Source organism: Euleptes europaea, chromosome 13, assembly GCF_029931775.1.
Source record: "Euleptes europaea isolate rEulEur1 chromosome 13, rEulEur1.hap1, whole genome shotgun sequence".
Taxonomy (NCBI): Eukaryota; Metazoa; Chordata; class Lepidosauria; order Squamata; family Sphaerodactylidae; genus Euleptes; species Euleptes europaea.
In genome coordinates, this window is record NC_079324.1 from 46,281,117 (window position 1) to 46,302,999 (window position 21,883).

At 48.5% G+C, this 21,883-nt stretch overlaps 1 protein-coding gene across 1 annotated transcript in view; it reads left to right on the forward strand.

Moving 5' to 3' along the window:
* Positions 1-21,883, forward strand: part of GCN1 (GCN1 activator of EIF2AK4) — a 75,814-nt gene that overhangs the window by 30,814 nt on the left and 23,117 nt on the right. Inside the window, exons 28-48 of the mRNA XM_056859223.1 lie at positions 763-906; positions 1,671-1,798; positions 2,381-2,570; positions 2,670-2,740; positions 2,861-3,026; positions 4,285-4,479; positions 6,970-7,216; positions 7,591-7,712; positions 9,070-9,184; positions 9,446-9,625; positions 10,860-11,080; positions 12,769-12,837; positions 13,252-13,390; positions 14,147-14,343; positions 14,826-14,968; positions 17,475-17,592; positions 18,087-18,302; positions 19,024-19,188; positions 19,796-19,957; positions 20,775-20,867; positions 21,540-21,683. Coding sequence (XP_056715201.1) covers positions 763-906; positions 1,671-1,798; positions 2,381-2,570; positions 2,670-2,740; positions 2,861-3,026; positions 4,285-4,479; positions 6,970-7,216; positions 7,591-7,712; positions 9,070-9,184; positions 9,446-9,625; positions 10,860-11,080; positions 12,769-12,837; positions 13,252-13,390; positions 14,147-14,343; positions 14,826-14,968; positions 17,475-17,592; positions 18,087-18,302; positions 19,024-19,188; positions 19,796-19,957; positions 20,775-20,867; positions 21,540-21,683 — 3,225 coding nt within the window. The remainder of the gene's footprint in view (positions 1-762; positions 907-1,670; positions 1,799-2,380; positions 2,571-2,669; positions 2,741-2,860; positions 3,027-4,284; positions 4,480-6,969; positions 7,217-7,590; positions 7,713-9,069; positions 9,185-9,445; positions 9,626-10,859; positions 11,081-12,768; positions 12,838-13,251; positions 13,391-14,146; positions 14,344-14,825; positions 14,969-17,474; positions 17,593-18,086; positions 18,303-19,023; positions 19,189-19,795; positions 19,958-20,774; positions 20,868-21,539; positions 21,684-21,883) is intronic.

The following is a 21,883-nucleotide window of genomic DNA, read 5'->3' on the forward strand; positions in this document are numbered from 1 at the left end:
TCCAGTTTGGAGATCTCTGTTAGGAGGGGTATAGAGGACCTCTGCATGAGACCTTGGGGGAATCAGGTGCCATTCTTAAATATATGGGACTTGACAAGGCAGCTGGTTGAGAGCCAGCGTGGTGTAGTGGTTAAGAGCAGTGGTTTGGAGTGGTGGAGTCTGATCTGGAGAACCGGGTTTGATTCCCCACTCCTCTACATGAGCGAAGAGGCTAATCTGGTGAACTGGATTTGTTTCCCCACTCCATGTTTCCCACACATGAAGCCAGCTGGGTGACCTTGGGCTAGTCACAGCTCTTAGAGCTCTCTCAACCCCACCTACCTCACAGGGTGACTGTTGTGAAGGAAGGGGAAGGGAAGGTGATTGTAAGCCGGTTTGATTCTCCCTTAAGTGGTAGAGAAAGTCAGCATATAAAAACCAACTTTTCTTCTTCTTCGTCTTCTTCATTGATGTAGTTCATGATCCATTGATTAACATTTCTTCAGTTCGAGTATCCCTGTAGAACTGCACAATAATATGCTATTTTTTTCTTGCTAGCTATGGTGGGGAGAGGAGAGGTTTTCCTTGGCAAAAGCGATAGGTTCGAGAGAAGTTGTAAAGCAAAGGATTCACTTACAATAGTGCTGAGGTTAGCACGCTGACATGATCTCTATTCTGGGCAGTTCTCGAACAGCAGGAGGCAGCATATAAATAACCTAAATAAATCTTCACATTGTGGCAGTGACTTTGGCCATTCATTCTAGATCTGTTGGTGTTTCTCAGGTTTTGGCTTCGAATGCGCTGACAGCTTTGTGCGCCAGCAGTAGCGGAGAGGACGGTTGTGCCTATGCAGAGCAAGAGGAAATTGATGTGCTGCTTCAAGCCCTTCAGTCTCCGTGCATGAACGTTCGCGATGCAGCTCTCCGGGTCAGTTGGAATCACATTCTCACTTGGATAGGAGGAGTTATGTGCTTGTGATCATCCTCCGCTCCTCCTCGCGCCTTGATGTTTATGCTGAATTTGTTTACCTAATACACAAGTATGCTGCTTTTCTTCCAAATTAGGGCTCTCAAGATGGCAAGCAATTAAAAATAATTAAAATCAACTTTTAAAAACAAGACACACATATAAAATAAAGTAGTTAAGAACAAGCAAGGAGGGTCAGTCAGTGAGGGTACACCAGACAAAACAGAAGAAAGAGGCTTCACTTGCTGATGGAAAACAGTGATTGAGGTGGGGTATTAGGAATGTGGAAGGATCTTCCAAGTACCTTGGATATTAAATCATCTTGTAATGCAAAATCAGTGTTCGGAGTCAAGGGGGATGCCAGGTTCCAGGGGATGAAAAAGGGGAGGGCTATTGCTTTAATTCTTTGCTTGTGAACATCGCACAGTCAGACCGCTGCCAAAGTTTCCCTCCATTCATTGCCACATCCTGTGATTGTGGCTTTATACCACAGTAAGAAAGGCAGTGAAAAGGAGGGCCCGTAGGAGTGTGAAGCTGATCCCAGTTGTGTGGCGGAATGGGTGAACAGCCCAACATGTAGATTGTAAGCCCTGGAAGAGAGAGTTCAAACACTTCCTAGTTTAGTCTTCTTCAGACAATTCCTGTGATTGAAGTCCTGAGATACCAGGCAGTGGGGAAGCCAAAGATAAGCTTTGTACTGATCTGTCCGGTTGATTCCTGTTCAGGGACTGATGGAATTGCAGATGGTGCTGCCAACCCCAGATAGTGATGAGAAGAACGGGCTGAACCTCTTGCGCCGTCTCTGGGTGGTGAAGTTTGACAAGGAAGAAGAAATCCGAAAGTCGGCAGAGAGGTGACAGGTGTCATTTGTAGTCCTTTTCTCCCGCAGGCAGATGAGTCCAAATGGCAAGTGGGCATCATTTATCTGGGACCCGAGGTAGTATGCTCATGACCTGGGAACATATCAAGATAACTAGCAGCAGTTCTCCAAGATCCCAAGCACAGAAAGGTTTTTCCCAATACCTGCTACCTAACAGTGCCTTCCTAAAGAGAGTTACTCCAGTCTAAGCCCGTTGAAATGAATTGGCTTAGACTGGAGTAACTCTCCTTAGGAATGCACTGTAAGATAACTTTGTAGCTGGAGTTGCCGGGTCACCCAGCAAGCTCCCATGGCAGAGGGGGATTCGAACCTAGGTCTCGCAGATCCTAGTCTGATACTCTAACCACTACATCCTGCTGGCTGTCCTTTTCATAAGTGGACAAAAGCTCATGTTTGGCAGCTGAACTCTGTGGCCCGAACCACGGTCTGTGATTTCTCCCCCCCTCCCCGATGCTAAATTCAGAAATAACCTTTCAAAGCCAAAGTTTTCTGTATTGCTTTTGCCTGAATGCAAGATAGAGTAGTGGTTGTTTCAACTTTCTTTGTTACCTGCAGGCTGTGGGAGTCGATGGGGCTGGAGCTGCAGCCAGATATCTGTTCAGTGTTGATTAAAGACGTCATCCACTACGAGGAAGCCGTGCGGCAGGCGGGCGCGGAGGCTCTCTCCAAGGGTGTTGAACAGTACCGAAGCCAAACAAGGGACGTCATGACCAAACTGATGGAGATTTATCAGGAGAAACTCTATGTGAGTCTCCAAAAAATAACGTAACGCCTGTTTCCACCTCTCATGGTGCCTGAACAATTTCCCCCCCTGATGGACGCTTATCTCTTCCTCTCTTATCAGAGGCCCCCTCCAGTTTTGGATGCTCTTGGACGTGTGATATCTGAGTCTCCGCCTGACCAGTGGGAAGCTAGGTACTCCCTGTTTAAATTCTGACTCTTAACCTAAATGAAATGTTCCAAGCTTTCTGTTGATTTAAAAAAACAAACATAGTGTGACTTAAAAATGTAACAGCTAGTGTGTTCTCCTGACAGGTGTGGAATTGCTTTGGCCCTGAACAAACTTTCTCAGCATCTGGATAGTTCACAGGTGAAGCCCCTTTTCCAGTTCTTTGTGCCTGATGCCCTTAACGATCGCAATCCTGAGGTCCGAAAATGTATGCTGGATGCAGCCCTCTCGGCACTCAACACCCACGGCAAGGCAAGTTGGATTTGATCGCTCCTTTAGCATTAGAATAAGTACAAGTGGGGGAACCACAAGGATGTATGGGGTGCATCTCATTTCTCCCTCCTCCACTATGTTTTCTTTTCCTTTCCTAAAAGCCCTTTCCATCCCCCTTTCCTGCTTGCTTCTCTCCTTTCCATCCACCAGTCAAACTACCTTTATTTGCTCCTCTGTCTTCAGCTTTCCTTCCTTCCCTTGCCCTGGCAGCCTCTCTCCAGGAAAATATAGCCCAGTTGTGCAGTGCAGCTGTGCTGGGCCCATTTGAACCGGGGGGGGGGACCTGCAAAGACTGGAGGGGAGAATTTCAGTTTCCCCTGTATCTGGTCCCACCTCGTAGCAACTCCCATATCCTCACCTTTTCCTTCTCTCCTTCAAACCCACCCACCTTTATCTTCCTACCGTCTTCAGCTATATTTATTATTCATTGATTTCCTGTCTTTCTTCCAAAACAGCTTATATCATACCCCTCTCCTCCATTTTATCTTCACAACAGCCCTGTGAAGTAGATGAGGCTGAGAATGTGTGACTGGCTCAAAAGTCACTTAGTGAGCTTCCATAGCAGAGTGGGGATGCAAACCTGGGTCTCCCAGATACTGATCTGGAACTCTAACCACACTGGCTTTAGTTGGGTAACTGCTTTTGAATAACAGCAAGCAGCCGGGTCTGGGTGGGTCAGGCAGATTGCATAATATCAAATCACCCGGTGGTTGCTGGCAGACCTGTCCCCTCTGGGTCCTTTCTCAGAGGCTAAAAGAGCCGTGGAAAGGGCCCTGCTTCCTTCCCCTGTCTTTTATTGACAGAAATGGAATTCTGGCAAAACTGTGGTTGCCTAGCAACAGCCACTGAGGGTATCCATTTCTTAAAGCTGCAGGTGCTCCTTTTATCATTTGGGTTTTATTATATTATTTTAAATTTTTTTTAAGATTTCAGATTTTTCTGCAAATTTGTCCGTTCTTCTCCATTTACAGTGCTACTCTGCACATTTAAGTATCCTCAGATATAGCTAGGTTGGCTATTAGAATAAACCAGTGTGGATCCCCAAGGACCCTCACCTTTCCTTCCTCCCCTCTCCCTCACTGCACCCCCATCCTCGCTGCTCTACCCGCTGCCCTTGCTGCTCTGCCTGCGATTTAATTTTGGATTAAAGGCTTCACACACACACACACACACCCATTACCCAGCCCTGCTTGAGTGGTTTTCTTCTCATCACGGTTAACAATATCTTTACTTTCAGGACAGTGTAAGCTCCCTGTTGCCAGTGTTTGAAGAGTTCCTGAAGAACGCGCCAAACGATGCCAACTATGATGCCGTCAGGCAGAGTGTGGTCATTCTGATGGGGTCTCTGGCCAAACATTTGGACAAGAGTGATCCTAAAGTGAAACCGATCGTGGCCAAACTGATAGCGGCTCTTTCCACTCCATCCCAGCAGGTAGCGTATTCCCCTCCCCCTACCATGGCAGAACACACCTGTGGACCTTCCCATGCTGGATGTGCCTAGGCCGCCATTTCCCACAATACATTGAAGCACAAACACATGAAGTCATTGTAGGGAGTGAACTGAGCAAAGTCTCGCTTGCCTCACTGGTGAAAAACTTTTTAATGGTGCCTGTTCACATCACACAACCTTTATTGGCATAAACATCAAGAAAACAATTACAAAAACGTCAGGAGTCAAGAGAAAATCTCCTCCTAGTAGCATAGTAGAGAAATTTCACTACCGATTCAATGATATTCCTGTTCTTTGTTACAACAAGTTTACAAATTTTACAGTGATCAGATAGCCCCTCAAGAGATTGCAGACTAGACTTTAAGTGAATGGTACGAATACCCTTATAAAATTTGCAGTAAAGTAGGACATGTTCGTTATCCTCAATCTTGTTCATCCCACAAGGACACAATCTCTCTGTGTATGGGATTTTCTCAAATCTCCCATATAACACCATAGAAGGATGAACATTAAAACGAAACAACATAAATGCCCTACGAAGGGACGGTTCAATCAAACAGGAAAAGTATTCCGGAAAGGAGGGACCATAAGGAATACCCCAGAGCACTGGAGAGCAACGGCCAGAAGCAAGGCTTTTCAGTTCTTGTAACTCCACATCGATAAGTCTTTGTTTGATCAACGCAAAGGCACTATTTTCAGAGAGCAGGACAAATCATTAATATTAAGACCAATGACTGAAATTTTCTTACCAATGAGGGCCAGCCAATCAGAAATATGGTACTCAGCGAGCATAAGGTAAATAAGGCTATTAGGGTCAAAATTTAATCGTTATCATCCAGGCCTTAGTTACTAGACGTCTCTGGTTCAACTCCAAGCATATGGCCGCATAAGATACGCAGGCTGGAAGCCCTAAAATTTTTCTCAAGAACTTTGCTTGAACCCATTCAAGCAGTGCATTGAAAGCAGAGATCCAGATTGGCACACCATATAGTAATCTAGCACAGATTTTTAAATTAAACACTTTAAGTACAGCAGGAATAAACTGGTTTCCTTTGGTAAAAAAGAAACAAGAAATTGCAAGAGCTGTATAATGGTGCCTGTTATTATCTTTGAAGCCTCAAGTGCCCTGCGCTGTAGGCATCTTAGAGCCTGCCTTCTCTTTGGTCTCCTTTCCTCGCTAGGGTGTAGCATAGGTCATTTTTTATTGGCTCCACCACTGTGGCATGGTCCTCGTGTAAAGAAGTTTCTTTGGGCCCTGCTTGGGTTTAGATTTCTCGGCTCGCCCAAAGCATTTTGTTTCAAAAGGTTTTTCCTAAGCACAAGTGGTTTCCCAATGGACTGAATTTTATTGTAGGCCTGTAGAGCACTTTATATATATCTATTTACTCATTTACACATTTTGTAAATAATAACAATAAACATCACAGTAAATGGAAGGCATGAATAAAACAGCACTTCAGCAATAAACAAAGAGCAAGTAATTACTAACAATTACAGTTAGTACGCAGGATCTGAAAATACATTAACAGGATGGACATGTATTTCATAGAGATTTTGGAGGTTTGCTGTGTAGATTCCCCCCCCCCAGCGAATTTGGAGAAGGACAACGTATTTGTGAAGTTAATTGGGTTCAGAACAGACCCCCAACGGGGAGGAATAAGAATATATGAAACTTTCTTTCAGATCGGTGCTACTTTATGCTCCCAAGTATTCTCCTACAGTGAAAGGGGCAGTTACTGTGTGTTTTATTTTATTTTATTAGCTTGGAGGGTTTCATTAAAATGATGTTGGGATCAGTTAGATCCTAATGGAGGTGATTTGAGGGAAATGAAATGCTGCATTTCCAAAGTTGGCCACTTGGTGGCACCCGCATCATCTGAATGCCCCAAGGAGGAAGAAGACTCATTTAACAACAGTTAAGGAAATGATAACCACTTTTTACTCATCTCTCTAGAAGATTTTGAGTTGAAAGGAAAATGGCACAAGTCTATGAGACCTAACAGGAACAAACACCTTCCCTTTGCTATCAACAGTAATCCCTTGTTATATCTTATTAAGGCTGACAAAATGTATATAAAAAAGAAAAAGTGCGACCCAGTTGGGGATCTCTGTGACCCAGATATCTGAGCAGTGAAGTGCTGCTTACGTGGTTAGGAGGGACTGTTAAAAGGGGCTGTGGCTCAGTGGTATGCAGAAGGTCCTAGGTTCAATCCCCAGCACCTTCAGTTAATGGGACTAGGCAAGTAGGTGATGTGAAAGACCCCTGCCTGAGACCCTGGAGAGCCACTGCCAGTCTTAGACAATTCTGACTTTGATGGACCAAGGGTCTGATTCAGTAGAAGGCAGCTTCATGTATTCATGTGTGTTCACGTGACTCATGCAGTGACGTGACTCTTTGGCTGTTGGAAGTTCATGAAGCGTTGGGTCAGTTGGCATACGGATCTGGTGACCTGTTGGTGGTACTTCCCATAGGTTCAGGAGTCTGTGGCTGGCTGCCTACCGCCTCTTGTGCCCGCCATCAAAGAAGATGCAGGAGGAATGATCCAGAAGCTGATGCAGCTGCTGCTGGAATCGGACAAGTACGCTGAAAGGAAAGGGGCTGCCTACGGGTTAGCTGGCCTGGTGAAAGGCCTCGGCATCCTCTCGCTGAAGCAGCAGGAAATGATGGCCACTCTGACCGACGCCATCCAGGACAAGAAGAACTTCCGGCGGCGAGAAGGTGAATTGAGCATGCTTTTCTCCTTGACCTGGCCTGCTCATTTTACCTTGCTGAGGCCAGAGGTGTTGCTAGTGCAGTCTTGGCATTACCAATTTGAACATGGCCATTTAGAGTTGCATTGCTCTAGAGGTGAGGCTTTAGAGAAGCTCTCCCTTACATTGTCTTGGTCCTGCCACTCAGAGGCCGCAGTTGGAACATAGCTCCACTAAGGAGGACTAAAGTCAGGTTCACGAGAAGAGCGTGTCCCTCAGTTGGCTGGAGTGTTTCTTCATTAGCTGTGTGCTGCTCCAGTGTCCGAGAATCAGCACGGGCAAGCAGTACAGCGGTGGGCTGACTGATGTGTTGTCCTGACAGACTGTCCCGTCTCTCATTAGGGGCTTTGTTTGCCTTTGAGATGCTCTGCACCATGCTTGGGAAGCTCTTCGAGCCCTACGTGGTCCATGTGTTACCCCACCTGCTGCTCTGCTTTGGAGATGGAAATCAGTACGTCCGAGAGGTAAGGAGAACAGAGTTCCTAGGAGTGCAGACAGGCAGTTCAACGAAGAGCTTTAACCTTTCCATTTGCTTTTCCAGTGCATGGAATCCAAGTGAGTGGGGGGGGGTCATATGTTCTTTTAGGATTTTCTGCAGTTGGGAGGGAAGGGGTTGCAGCGGAGGATAGGGGCAGGACACAGGTCAGTGGCAGACCGCCGGCTTTTTGCAGTCATCGGGTCCCAAGCTTGCCAAATCCGCCCTTTCTTTCCTTGACTCTCCACACTTCTGCCTCTCCCTTGGGATAGAAGAGCATCCTGGCTTCGGTTGCTCCACGGCCAGTGAGCAGGACCTGCCAGGCGGCAGACAACATTGTGTACTGATTACTGGACTAAGATCCGGGAGACACAAGTCCAATTCCCCGCTTTTCCATAGGAACTCACTGGGAGTGGTCTTGGGCCTGTTGCCCTCTGTCAGCATGGACTACTTCACAGGGTTTTTGTTGTGAGGATAAAATATAGGAGGGGAGAACAGTGATGTATGTCACTTTGGGACCCCACTTGGGGAGAATAGCAGGGTGTAAACACATAAATAAATGATTTGAAGGTGTTTTTTTAACTCCTGGCGGAAGAGTGTCCATCTAGGGTAGGCTCTGCTGCGACCCAACAGTGCAGGATTTTGAAAAGAGAAAAAGAAAAGCACAAATGGCTAGGAAAGGGGGAATAGGGGTGGTCTGACTCCCTGAGGCAAAGGGGTAAGGTATTTGTAGGGGGCAGGGAGCTCCTGTCATCCATCTGAAGTTTTTGGTGATAAGGGTATGGCAGGTGCCCCTCCCTGAGGATTCACTGGAGGAGAAAAGAGGTTGAACTGAGAGCCCAGGGACAGTCATACCTTAATCGGGCAAGGAAAGCACTGGACGGGCCTTATCAAGAAAAAGGAGAGCACTAGAGTACCGAAAAAGGTGCTGCCAAACCAGCAGTGGCAAAAGATGCCCCACCTTAAGGACATGGGGAATTTTTATGGGTATCTGTCATAGCTATGTTGCAAGAATTGGGCAGGCTTCCTCTGCCAGTAGGGGAATAAAATGCTTTCAAGCGTTGGAGTGATCCTGCCTAACGGGGTGGGAGCAGCAGGATCCAAACCGACTGCTGATGAGAGTAAATACTCAGGAGTATTAATGTGGTTGTTATCTCTTAGTTAGTCTGTGGCTGTGGTTTTCATCCCCACTTCCCTTCTCCTGCACTACCTCCATACCCATACGACCATTGCTGAGAGCAAGCCTGATCTTCCCTCAGCTTGTATGCAAATTAGAATTACACTTGACAGTTGGGTCTTGGTAGGAATCGAGGGCAGATCCTAAGCATCCTCGTTTTTTCCTTGAGGCTGCAGATGACTGTGCCAAAGCAGTGATGAGCAACCTGAGTGCCCATGGCGTAAAACTGGTCCTGCCATCGTTGCTGGCTGCACTAGAGGAGGAGTCCTGGAGAACCAAAGCTGGTAAGATCTTTATTCAGATGTCCTTGACTCAGGGAAGCAATTCGGACCTCTTCAGCCAGGCTTTATCTGGGCAGCCAGCAAACTAGGCACCCTATCCAAGGGGTGGGGGTTTAGGAAGCAAATCCTTGCCTACCCAGTCCTGAACAGCCATCCAGAACTCCCAACTGGGGGGCGGGGGGTGCCAGCTTGGCACACTAAAGATGCGCCGGCTATCGTCCCACCATTCCCAACAGCTAATTTCCTCTTTCACGCCTCCTCCAGGCTCCGTGGAATTGCTTGGGGCCATGGCCTACTGCGCTCCCAAGCAGCTCTCCTCCTGCTTGCCAAACATTGTGCCAAAACTCACTGAAGTCCTCACGGACTCCCACGTGAAGGTCCAGAAGGCCGGGCAGCAGGCCCTTCGGCAGATCGGGTCGGTTATCAGAAATCCTGAGGTTTTAGGTAAGCGTCTGTTGTGCAAGGTAGTTTCAGTCCAAGCGCATCTTAAAGCTTTGTTTGTTAAGGGAAATGGTTTTTTCCGCCAATAATCTTAATAACAACACTGAAGCTTGAAGAGCACAGATTTCCATTTGTGATCTGGAATCTCTGTGCACACACAGGAGCCGTTTGATTAGAAGAGAACCAGCGTGGCATAGTGGTTAAGAGCAATGGATTCTGATCTGGAGAACCGGGTTTGATTCTACTCCTCCACATGAGCGGCGGATGCTAATCTGGTGAATTGGGTTGGTTTCTCCACTCATCCACATGAAGCCATCAGAGTGTTGCTGGACACCTTGCAAGGTGTCTTTTTTGGGGGGCGGGAGGAGGGAAGGCGATTGTAAGCCAGTTTGATTCTCCTTAAAAGGTAGAGAAAATCGGCATATAAAAACCAACTCTTCTTCCTCTTCTTCTTCTTTTCCTTCCTCCTCCTCCTTCTTAAATACCTGCAAAGTCTGTATTAGAAATAGATGGGTGGAATATAAATGCATATGGCAGATAGGAATGGATGCGGACAGAGAAGCCGTAGGACTGCGTGTGCCAGGTGGGGTTTGCAGGTGCAGCCAGCTGGGAAGAAGCAATCTGTGTTGTGTCTGGGACGTCCAGTTTGAGTCCCTGGTGGGCTTCCCCTGCTGTAGGCCTTTGAAGTGATGGTTGTGTCTTGTTGCTATTGTCAGTAGGTTTAGGACAGACAAAAGGAAGAACTTCACGTCATGCAGAGTTGTGGAAGTTACTGCCACGAGGCATCATGGTAGTCACTAGCTTAAATAACTTTGGAATAAGATCTGTTCTCCGTTAATTTAACTCTATCAGTGGCTGCCAGTTATGATGGCTGAGTATACAGAGGTAGTATATCTGAATACCCGTTACTTGGTGGGACAAACTTTCATGGCCTGCTTGTGAGCAAGGTAAAAAGTCAATGGTACAATAAAAGAGAGCAGATATTTTATCCAATTAGTATCCCCAACGATTATCGTGTTAGCTTCATCAGGGGAATAAACAGAGTTTGTGAGCTCCCAAAGCTGTCTTGCTGGCCTCTGTTTGCAACAGAATGATCGATGCGATGGATCGTTGATCCAATCCAACAAGGGCAGTTCCTGTATTGGACGAGACCCTTTCTCAAGAGGGATCCCATTTCTGTTAGCACAATGATGGCTTCTCTTTGTGACCTTGTTGCGTCTCCTTTTCCAACGCGCAGCCATTACGCCAGTTCTCCTGGATGCCTTGACGGATCCCTCCAGGAAGACTCAGAAATGCCTGCAGACCCTGCTGGACACCAAGTTTGTCCATTTCATTGATGCGCCCTCTCTGGCCCTCATCATGCCCATTGTCCAGAGAGCTTTCCAAGATCGTTCCACGGACACCAGAAAGATGGCTGCCCAGATCATTGGGAATATGTATTCACTGACCGATCAGAAGGTATGCTGCAGGTGACAGCTTTTCTGCTGTAGACTGTTTGCAGGAGAGCAGGCAGGTTAAGTTAAGGCATTGTGCGTACTTATTGGGGATCACGCTCTCCTTGCAATGAAGTAGTATATGTGGTCTCTCAGTTATGCAATTTTATCTCATCCTTCCTCTGAGGAGCTCAGGTTGCTGGACAAGCTTCTTCCCTATGGCAGAGCAGGGATTTGAACTGGGGGCTCCCCAGGAGCTTAGCTGGACACCACACTGATGCTCTTCTGTATCTATTAGACCAAATGCGAAGGAACAAACCCACAAGCCCAGCGTTGTATAGCGGTTAAGAGTGGTGGACTCTAATATGGAGAACCGGGTTTGATTTCCCCCCCCTTTCCTCCACATGAAGCCTGCTGGGTGACCTTGGGCTAGTTACAGCTCTCTTAGAACTCTCTCAGCCCCACCTGTCTCACAAGAGTACCTGTTGTGGGGAGGGAAAGGAAGGCGATTGTAAGCCACTTTGAGACTCTTTAAAGATAGAGAAAAGTGGGGTATAAAAACCAACTCTTCTCCTTCTTCTCCTCCCTGTTCCTCTGTTGGTCCCCGGGAGGTCAGAAACCTCACAGCCGTCCCAAATCTGCACTCAGTGACTGTGCCCCTTCCTTCACTCTTCGGGAATGCCAAAACCATACTGGGGAACTCCCACTGCCATCAGCTACTCTGAAAGTACCTCCTTTAAACAGTCTCTTGTCTAGCAGTCTGTACCTGCATTGCTGCTTAGAGGCTCTGCCTAGTTTGACGGCTTCTGTATTTTAGGTTGGCTGCCACCTCAGGCTCAAGTGAGGACAGCAGAGTCAGCACAGTTTGAATAAGTGCTATTTACATTTATTTACAGGTGCAACAAATACATACAAGCAAGCTCTGGCATACTCCGACAAAGTGCTCCACCAGACACTCTATTTGTAGCAGAGTGAATACATACATTCTTTGTACAGTTATATACAATTCTGCCTAGTCAATTAACCAATCAACTGGCAGCTGCTGAGTCATCATTCTCAACCTGTTCAGGCCTGTTCTGACTACATCTTTTTTTACAGTCATGTGACTACAGCTGTCAATAAACTGCCAAGTAGATTATTTCCATCTGCTCACTGTCTGCAGTCTTTCAGTATATACTAGTCAAAAAGGGCAAGAGTCCAGTAGCACCTTAAAGACTAACAAAAATATTTTCTGGTAGGGTATGAGCTTTCGTGAGCCACGAAAGCTCATACCCTACCAGAAAATATTTTTGTTAGTCTTTAAGGTGCTACTGGACTCTTGCCCTTTTTGACTACTGCAAACAGACTAACACGGCTATCCACTGTGAATTTTCAGTATATACTGTCATAGTTTGCCCTGCCTGCACGTGTCTCTCCAAGCTAGCATGCAGGCCATTTATTGCAGCTTCTCTGTCTTGAGCCATCGTTCTCCCAGCATGGTGAGCTTACACGCTGCCCCTCCCCACTGTGACACTTCAGTTGGCAAGACTAAATAGGCATGTTGGAGGTGGTGGTAGCCAGTGGGAGTGAACTGAGATTGTCTTCAGCAGGTGCATTCCCACCCCCCTACCCTGTTACCAAGCATGTCCTTTTATGGTACAACCATCCTGATTCCTAGTCCAGTTTCCCCCCCCCAAATGACCTTTTCAACCTGCCTATTATCGTCTGGTTCAGGATTTGGCTCCTTACCTGCCCAGCGTGACTCCTGGACTGAAGGCCTCTTTGTTGGACCCGGTGCCTGAGGTATGTCTTCCTACTGTTTTTTCCCCATCTACTGTGGGACCTAATGAAGCTGCCTTTATAGCGAGTCAGAACACTGGCCCGTGTGCCACGAAATTTCTTGTTCCGACAGGCCCACAGGTTCTCTCCCCTAGATCCAGTTAACTGGAGATGTTGGGAATTGAACCTGGGACTGTCTGCATGCCAACCATGTGTTTCACCGACGGAACCAGCACGTCAGACCCTTGGTCCCTTTCACTGAGGACTATCTATTCTGAATGGCAGCAGCTCTCCAGAGTACCAGCCTTGTTAACATTAGATCCTTTAACTGGAGAGGCCGGCAATTGAACCTTGTGCGGGCAAAACATGTGCATGCCACTGAGTTACTGGCTGCTTGCTTCTGTCTAGTTCTTGTTAGCTCTTTCTTTGAATCTACAGGTGCGCACGGTATCTGCAAAGGCGCTGGGGGCCATAGTGAAGGGGATGGGAGAGTCCTGCTTTGAGGACTTGCTGCCTTGGTTGATGGAGACCCTGACGTATGAGCAGAGTTCGGTGGATCGATCCGGTGCTGCACAAGGCAAGAATAACTGGCTTTGTCTAACGCTGGAGTTGTTGTCTCCTTCCTTTCCCTTCCTGCCATGTAAAGCCTGGCACAAGATTGTGCATGGGATGGTAGGAACTGTTGCTTTCTTGTTGATAAAGAACTGAATTTAGGTGCAAGAGATCCAGCGGTGTATCTTGAGCATGCCAGGCAGCCTAGGGCGAGGAACTGATTGCCTTGGCATTCCATCTGCACTGTCCTACCTCTTAAGCTTGTTCAGAGGTTAATTTAAGTAAAGGTTATCAAATATTTCCTACCTTAAATGCCATACAAATGATGAATAACTATCAAAGCCATGAGAAAGATCCAAGCTAAAAGAAATAACAGTTCTGCACCAAGGGAACCCAGTTCCTACAGCCAGAAAAGCTGGATTTGACAGCCAGTACACATGATGCAAATGAAACACATTTGTTGGATTTCTCTTTCTGGTTCTTTTTTGGAGCATGAAATATTTGGCTGTTGGGGAAAGGGCCAAGGAGTTGTTTGGAGTATTCAAACTCTACCCTCTGCCAGTGAGATTTTGTCAGGTGTTGTCCATGCTCATTCAGGGACATCTTTGCAAACTGAAGACTTAGAAGCCTTTATTAAAGAGAAAAGTTGAGGTAGTCAGGAGGCCGAATTCTACATTCTGTAGCCTTTCTGTGGGAACATAGCATATATGCAGCCCTGATTACAATAACTTCATCTTTATAACACAGAGCTGTTTCCCTCCCCTTCCTTCTACCAATATAGGTCTGGCTGAAGTCGTGGCAGGCTTGGGGGTAGAAAAGCTGGAGAAACTTATGCCAGAAATTGTAGCTACAGCAAGCAAAGTGGACATTGCTCCACATGTCCGGGATGGTTATATTATGATGTTCAACTACTTGCCCATTACCTTTGGCGAGAAGTTTATACCTTACGTTGGACCCATCATACCCTGCATCCTTAAGGTAGGAAGCAGTTGGATGTCTGAACCCTTTTCTCAGGGGGATGGAGGCTTGTTTTAAGTTTATTGGGTTTTAAGCTTTATCCAGAGCTACGTTTGCTGTCTGATTGCTAAACTTGGGTTGTTGCATTTTTCCTGTGGCTTTTGCCTTGTACCACAAAAACTGCAGCCATAATTAGTATCCCAGCATGGTGTAGTAGTCAAGAGCGGTGGACTCTAATCTGGTGAACCGGGTTTGATTCCCCACTCCTCCAGATAAGTGGCGGGTTCTAATTTGGAGAAGCGGGTTTGATTCCCCACTCCTCCTCATGAAGCCAGCTGGGTGACCATGGGCTAGTCACAGTTCTCTCTGAACTCTCTCTGCTCCACCTGCCTCACAAGGTGTCTGTTGTGGGGAGAGGAAGGGAAGGTGATTGTAAGCTGGTTTGAGACTCCTTTTGGTAGAGAAAACTGGGGTATAAAAACCAACTCTCCTTCTTTGCTTAGGCACTGGCGGATGAGAATGAGTTTGTGCGAGACACAGCCTTGCGTGCCGGGCAGAGAATTATAAGCATGTACGCTGAGACAGCCATTGCCCTGCTGCTGCCTCAGCTGGAGCAGGGTCTCTTTGACGACCTGTGGAGGATCAGGTAAGATCCTGATTTCCAGGTTGGGGCGGGGGTTGTCAGTTGGGTAGCCTCTGTCTTCCTGCAGCAGACAGTGGGATGGATGTGTGCTTAGGGGTACTTATGGCTTCCTTGTAAATGACTGAGAGCTATATAGGACAGAATTCTTTACCACAAGATGAGATTGTGGCCACGAGGATGGCTTTTGAAAAGCTCTCGGAGGATCTGTCTATCAGCTGTTCCCAGGGCATCTTCAGGTGTTGCCTTTTACAGTCATGTGCCTTAACAATCCACATCTTAAGCAACATGCAAGCCCTACTCTGGAATTGGGGAGACATGCACCTGCTTCACTGCTAACATGTGCAACTTGGAAAAGAAATCCTAAATCATAGGATCCTAGAGTTGGAAGGGACCACCAGGGTCATCTAGTCCAACCCTCTGCACAATGCAGGAATTTCACAACTACCTCCCCCCACAGACCCCCAGTGACCCCTACTCCATGCCCAGAAGATGCCCAGGATGCCCTCCTTCTCATGATCTGCCTAGGGCAGTGGTCGGCAAACTCATTAGTCAACAGAGCCAAATATCAACAGTACAACGATTGAGATTTCTTTTGAGAGCCAAAAGGGACAAAAGAATGCCTCCCCCCCACGCTTTCCCTACCCTGGAATTGGGGGGGAGGGGGCGGGCCCCATGACAAAGAGGCAAGCCTCGGCCCCGGCACCTTTCCCTTTGTCAAGCCCAGTCACATGAACACATGAAGCTGCCTTATACTCAATCGGACCCTCGGTCCATCAAAGTCAGTATTGTCTACTCAGACTGGCAGTGGCTCTCCGGGGTCTCAGGCAGAGGCCCTTCACATTGCCTACTTGCCTAGTCCCTTTAGCTGGAGATGCCGGGGGGGGATTGAACCTGGGGCCTTCTGCAGGACAAGCAGAGGCTCTACCACTGAGCCACAGCCCCTCCCAAAGATTCAATAATAATAACAACGTGCCATCTAACTATTCTGCCCTATATAGCTATAACTTCCCCAACCCATAGGCCTCTCCTACCTAGCTGCATATCTCCTATTAGCCACACACAAACACACCACCTCTGGCTATAAACCTCCCATTCAGGCCCTCTTACGATTACGGCCTTCCCATAATACCCTTTCCCATACACATGCACCCGGTAGAGCCTCCCCATGCAGCCCACCCACCTACTTAGCGATAATCCACTGGGGAAAGGCGCCAAACAAGAAGGGTTATGGGGGACGGAGGAGGGTACTAACCTTCCTATTCTTTGAAAAGGCGGCGCAATATACACTTCTGGGCTCGCTTAGAGGGCTACAAGCCACCCCAGGGCCTTCGACACTCCCCCCAAGTCAAGCCCCTCCCCCCCAAGTAGACCCTCTCTGGATCGTGCCCTATTTTCAAGGCCTTCTTCGCCGCCGCTAACGACACAAGGCAGGTGGTGCTGCTGCTGCCCCCCTGGATCACCACGGCTCCCCTCCCCACAAAAGCCTAGCTACCCCCACCTTCCAGCCCCACCTTCCAGCCGCCACAAAGGCCTCTCCCCCCTCACGCCGCCCGGGGAGGCCGCGGTCGCTGGCTGCGCCACTCGCTCACGCTCCCTCATGCAACGCAGCAGCAGCAGCTGCGGCGCAGGTGGAGGGGTGAGGGAGGAGGAGGAGGGAAGGCTAGAAACGCCCCCCCCTCCCGTCCAATTCGCTCCCGTCCCTCCCGGGGACTCTCCTTTCCGGACGGAGCCGTCCGCTGGCTGGCCGATTCCCCCCCACACACCTTGAGTCCCCGTTGTCGACCTACCTGGGCTGCAGTGCAGCTGCCAGGGCGGCACGGAGCCTGGCGAGGACGGGGCCAGCTGGAGGAGCGGCGGCAGCAAGGGGGCATCTTTGGGGGGGCTGCCGCCGCTGGGCGAAGGGGCGGCGAGGGGCGGCAGCATGAGGTAGCGGTGCGGCGGGGGCAGGCAGCGGCGGCACAGCGAGTGGAGGCAGGGCAGCAGGCGGGGCTGGCGGCTCTGGATGTGCTGCCCGCACACCCCGCAAGTGTCCAACAGGTTGAGCGGCACCTCGCCAGCGGCCCTCTCGCCTCCGGGGCCTTGCTGGCTCTCCGCCTCGTTCTCCTCCTCCCATGGCGATGGCAGGGTCAGACGGAGCATTCGCTGCGGTGGGGCCGGGCGAGGCGGGCGGGACTGTGGGGCGGAAAGGCGCCGCGCGCTCGCCCGGCTCCAGCGCAGACCGAGGGGGCCGGCCTGGGCGAGGTCATTTGTGGCAGAGCCGCACTCAAGGGGCCAAAGAGCCGCGGTTTGCCTACCACTGGCCTAGGGTCATAGAATCAGCATTGCTGACAGATGGCCATCTAGCCTCTGCTTAAAAACCTCCATGGAAGGAGAACTCACCACCTCCCGAGGAAGCCTGTTCCACTGAGGAACCGCTCTATCCATTAGAAAGTTCTTCCTAATGTTTAGGCGGAAACTCTTTTGCTGGGTTGCTTTTATCCCTATCTCTGCCTTTGTTCCTTTTTCTCAGGTTTAGCTCTGTCCAGTTGCTTGGAGACCTCCTGTTCCACATCTCAGGAGTCACAGGGAAAATGACCACAGAAACCGCCTCTGAGGATGACAACTTTGGCACGGCCCAGTCCAATAAAGTGAGAGCCGTTTTTCTTCTACATCTTCCACTGCCACAGAATAATTTACATGCACAAAAAAGTGGCAGCATTTTTTCCCCTGGGTGTCCAGTGGCAAAAAACAAAACAAAAACCACCCTAATAGCTGTTTCCAATTTCTCCTGCTTCCTGGAGAGCCAGCGTGGTGTAGTGGTTAAGAGCGGTGGTTTGGAGTAGTACACTCTGATCTGGAGAACCGGGTTTGATTCCCCACTCCTCCACATGAGCTGCGGATTCTAATCTGGTGAACTGGATTTGTTTCCCCACTCCTACACATGAAGCCAGCTGGGTGGCCTTGGGCTAGTAACACTCTCAGCCCCACCTACCTCACGGTGTCTGTTGTGGGGAGGGGAAGGGAAGGTGATTGTAATCTGGTTTGATTCTTCCTGAAGTGGTAGAGAAAGTTGGCATATAAAAACCAGCTCTTCTTCTTCTTCCTTGTTAACATCCTTTCTGTGTTAATTCTGTTTTTCCAGGCCATCATTCATGCACTCGGCGTGGAGAGGAGGAACAGAGTCTTGGCAGGGTTGTACATGGGCCGCTCAGATACCCAGCTGGTTGTCCGCCAAGCATCCTTGCACGTTTGGAAGATTGTGGTCTCAAACACGCCCCGCACTCTCCGGGAGATTCTGCCAACCCTCTTTGGCCTCCTTTTGGGATTCTTGGCCAGTACTTGTGCTGACAAGAGAACAGTTGAGTGTTTGGGCTGATCTGTCTTTCCCCTCTGCTTAAGAGTGATTTTGGTGCCAGATGATATTTTGGCGCTGTTAGTGAACAGATGCTGTTTATGAATCTGCTTGGGAGGAGCCCTCGTCCCACTTGGCTCTACCTACTTTGGGTGTAGGATTGATGATGTGTTTGCAGGATTGTAAATCCTGTTGAAATAGAGTTGTGGAACCAAACATGTGTAAACCTGGTCCTTACCCCTCAACATGAACACATGAAGCTGCCTTATACTGAGTCAGACCCTTGGTCCATCAAAGTCAGTATTGTCTACTCAGACTGGCAGCGGCTCTCCAGAGTCTCAGGCAGAGGTCTTTCACATCACCTACTTGCCTAGCCCCTTTAACTGGAGATTCCGGGGTTTGAACCTGGGACCTTCTGCATGCTCTATCACTGGGCCACGGTGGGGTGGTGGTGGTAGAGGTCACATGGACCAGGCCTTCATGCATGAAGGCATTTGGCATCCAATGCATTGAACGTGGTGGGCCCTAGAGGAGGGCAGATGCATCTGATCCCCCACCGTGTGTAGGCTCTGTAAAGGTGTAACTAGGGCTCTTCCTCATGTGTGACTAGGGCTCTTATCTCTTCCTCATGTGAATAGAAAGTCAGCCTTTAGCTCAGAGGTTAAAACAATCACAACCGGATCCATTCGATTTAACTCACCCTGAGTCTCTCGTTCCACGGCGGCAGATCGCAGCACGGACGTTGGGAGACCTTGTCCGAAAGCTGGGCGAAAAGATCCTCCCGGAAATCATCCCCATTTTGGAAGAAGGCCTAAGGTCTGAGATGAGCGACAAGAGGCAAGGGGTCTGCATCGGGCTGAGCGAGATCATGAAGTCTACCAGCAGGGATGCCGTAAGTTTGTTTCCTGTTGTAGCAGCAGCTGGGGGTCTGGGGGCCTTGAGCCTCTTAATGGTTGCGTCATTTCTGCAAATCTCAGGGTGGGATGTATTTAGGGTTTGTTTCCAGGGGTTGGCGTATCCTCTCCTTATTTGTCATTTGTGTTTTTAAAAAATTTGCTGCCCCTTTCAATGTGGCATTTAATTTCCGTGTTGGGAAATGTAGGGAACGAAGCTCTCTGTACAGTATTCTTCTGCCCCGCTGCAGTTCTGGGATTCTTCATGTGTTGCTCGGGGGCGGGGCTTGGGGCTTGCATGCTACCTCTTCCTGACAAATGAAAATACTCTTGCAACTCGGAAGGGACTGGAAATGAGGTTCTTGTCTGCAGATTATGGAGCCAAAGAGCTGAACACTTCCTCTCCAGTGGAATGTAGAAAATATTGCAGGAATGTTAGCTTTCCCCACAAGGCTAGATTGTTCTGAATAATCTGTTGTAATTTAATGTAAATTACATGTTACAGGTGTTTGCTTCCTTTCCCCCCACCTCCTTTGCAAGTTTTGGTTACCTGGGTGTTAGGGTACAGCTTTCAAACTCCCTCCAGAGTAATCTTTGTCCCTTCAGGTGCTGTGTTTCTCTGAGTCCTTGGTCCCCACAGTGAGGAAAGCGCTGTGTGACCCTCTAGAAGAGGTTAGAGAAGCAGCTGCCAAAACATTTGAACAGCTGCACTCAACCATTGGATATCAGGCTCTCGAAGACATCCTGCCCTTCTTGCTGAAACAGCTGGTAAATAACTGAGATGTTGCCAAGTTTAGAGCGTCTGCAAAATTCTGTCCACCTGGCAGGCAAGATCCAGGGGGATTGGGTTGGTAGCAGCAGCCAAAACTAACTTCATGGAGGACTTCATGGAGGATGAGTTTATCAGTGCTTCTTGTCGCAAAGGGGAACTTCCATGTTCAGGTGCAGTTTACCTCTGAATATCAGGTATTGAGGATGAACAGTGGATGGCAGCATCACTTGCAGGCTCTGCTTATGAGGTTTCCAGAGGCACCTAGCTCTTGGAAATGGACTGCTGGACTAATGCGATCCTGCAAGATGGTTCTGGTACACTCATTACTTTCCCTTTTCAGAGTGGTGGACTCTGATCTGGAGAACCGGATTTGATTCCCCACTCCTCCACATGAGCAGCGGAGGCTAATCTGGTGAACTGGATTTGTTTCCCCACTCCTACACACGAAGCTAGCTGGGTGACCTTGGACTAGTCACACTCTTATCAGCCGCACCTACCTCACAGGGTCTCTGTTGTGGGGAAGGTGATTGTAAGCCGGTTTGATTCTCCCTTAAGTGGTAGAGAAAGTCGGCATATAAAAAACAACTCTTTTTCTTCTTCCTGTGGGGCCATTAAGAGGCAGGTCTGGTAAGGATTCTTACAGTGACAGGACCACAGATCTAGGGTGTCTGATCTTCTTTGGTGGTAGCGAAGTAAATTCGATCCCATGTTTGTGAAGTGCTTTACTGTGTGGCTTCTGGACCACCAGGGCTCACAGCTGTATGCGTGTTCCATCTAGAAGCCTGACTTTTGTTTTTCTCCCTCCCTCTCTAGGATGACGAAGAGACATCAGAGTTTGCTCTGGATGGCCTTAAGCAAGTTATGGCTGTGAAGAGCCGTGTGGTGTTGCCTTATTTGGTGCCAAAGGTATATTGGTGAACGGTTTCTTAAATCATTAAAAGGTCATCTCTTTACGTTGTCTCAGTCGTTGAAGTCGTTGTTCTTAAGGTGCCTGTTCACACACTACCTCCTGAGGTCTAGCAGTGCAGTCCTAAGTAGAGCGACACCTGTCGAAACCATTGGCTTCATTGAGCTTATAAGAGTATAACTCTGCTTAGGGTTGCATTGAACATATGCAGCCTGCCTCCTGCTGGGCCAGGTGACTGGTCCCTCTTACCCATTGTTTTCCACTCTGGCTGACAACAGCTCTACAAGATCTTCCCCAGCCATGCTCCCTGAGATGGTTTTTAACAGGACATGCCAGGGATTGAACCCAGAACTTCTTGCAGTGCAAAGCATGCGTTCCATCTCTGAGACATGGCCCATCCTTTAAAAAAGCAAAGCACGAAGGTGAAAATTTTCAGAAAAGCAAGCACATCACACAAGTTCAGTCAACAAAGCACTACGACTGGGTGACTGTACAACCATTAGCAAGTCCAGATTTCTGTGAAATGGTCCCTAGAAATTGTGGTCACAGTTCAAAGTAGAGATTATATGTTTGGTTTTTCTGAAACAGAACATAATGCTAGTGCAGTGTATTGGTCAGGGATTCAAGATATGCTTTCCCCCAACAAATCTTGTCTTCTCTTTTCCCCTTAGCTCATTTCCGCTCCTGTGAACACAAGAGTCCTGGCATTCCTCTCAGCGGTGGCTGGGGAGGCTCTCACCCGGCACCTGGGTGTCATCTTGCCTGCTATGATGTCAGCACTGAAGGAGAAGCTTGGGACAGGTGAAGAGCAGCAGGTACATCCTCCGAGAGGATATTTAGAGGCAAAGGTCTTTTTTGGGGAGATATTTAGTGTCTTGTGACCGAGGCCGGCTTCTCAAGAAACAGTTGCCATATAGAAGCCAGTTGGAATTCCATCAGTGCAGTAGCAGTTCCACTAGGGGGAAAATAATTTGTGTGTGCTGGATTGCGTGCTACCTAATTGTTTGTTCCGTGC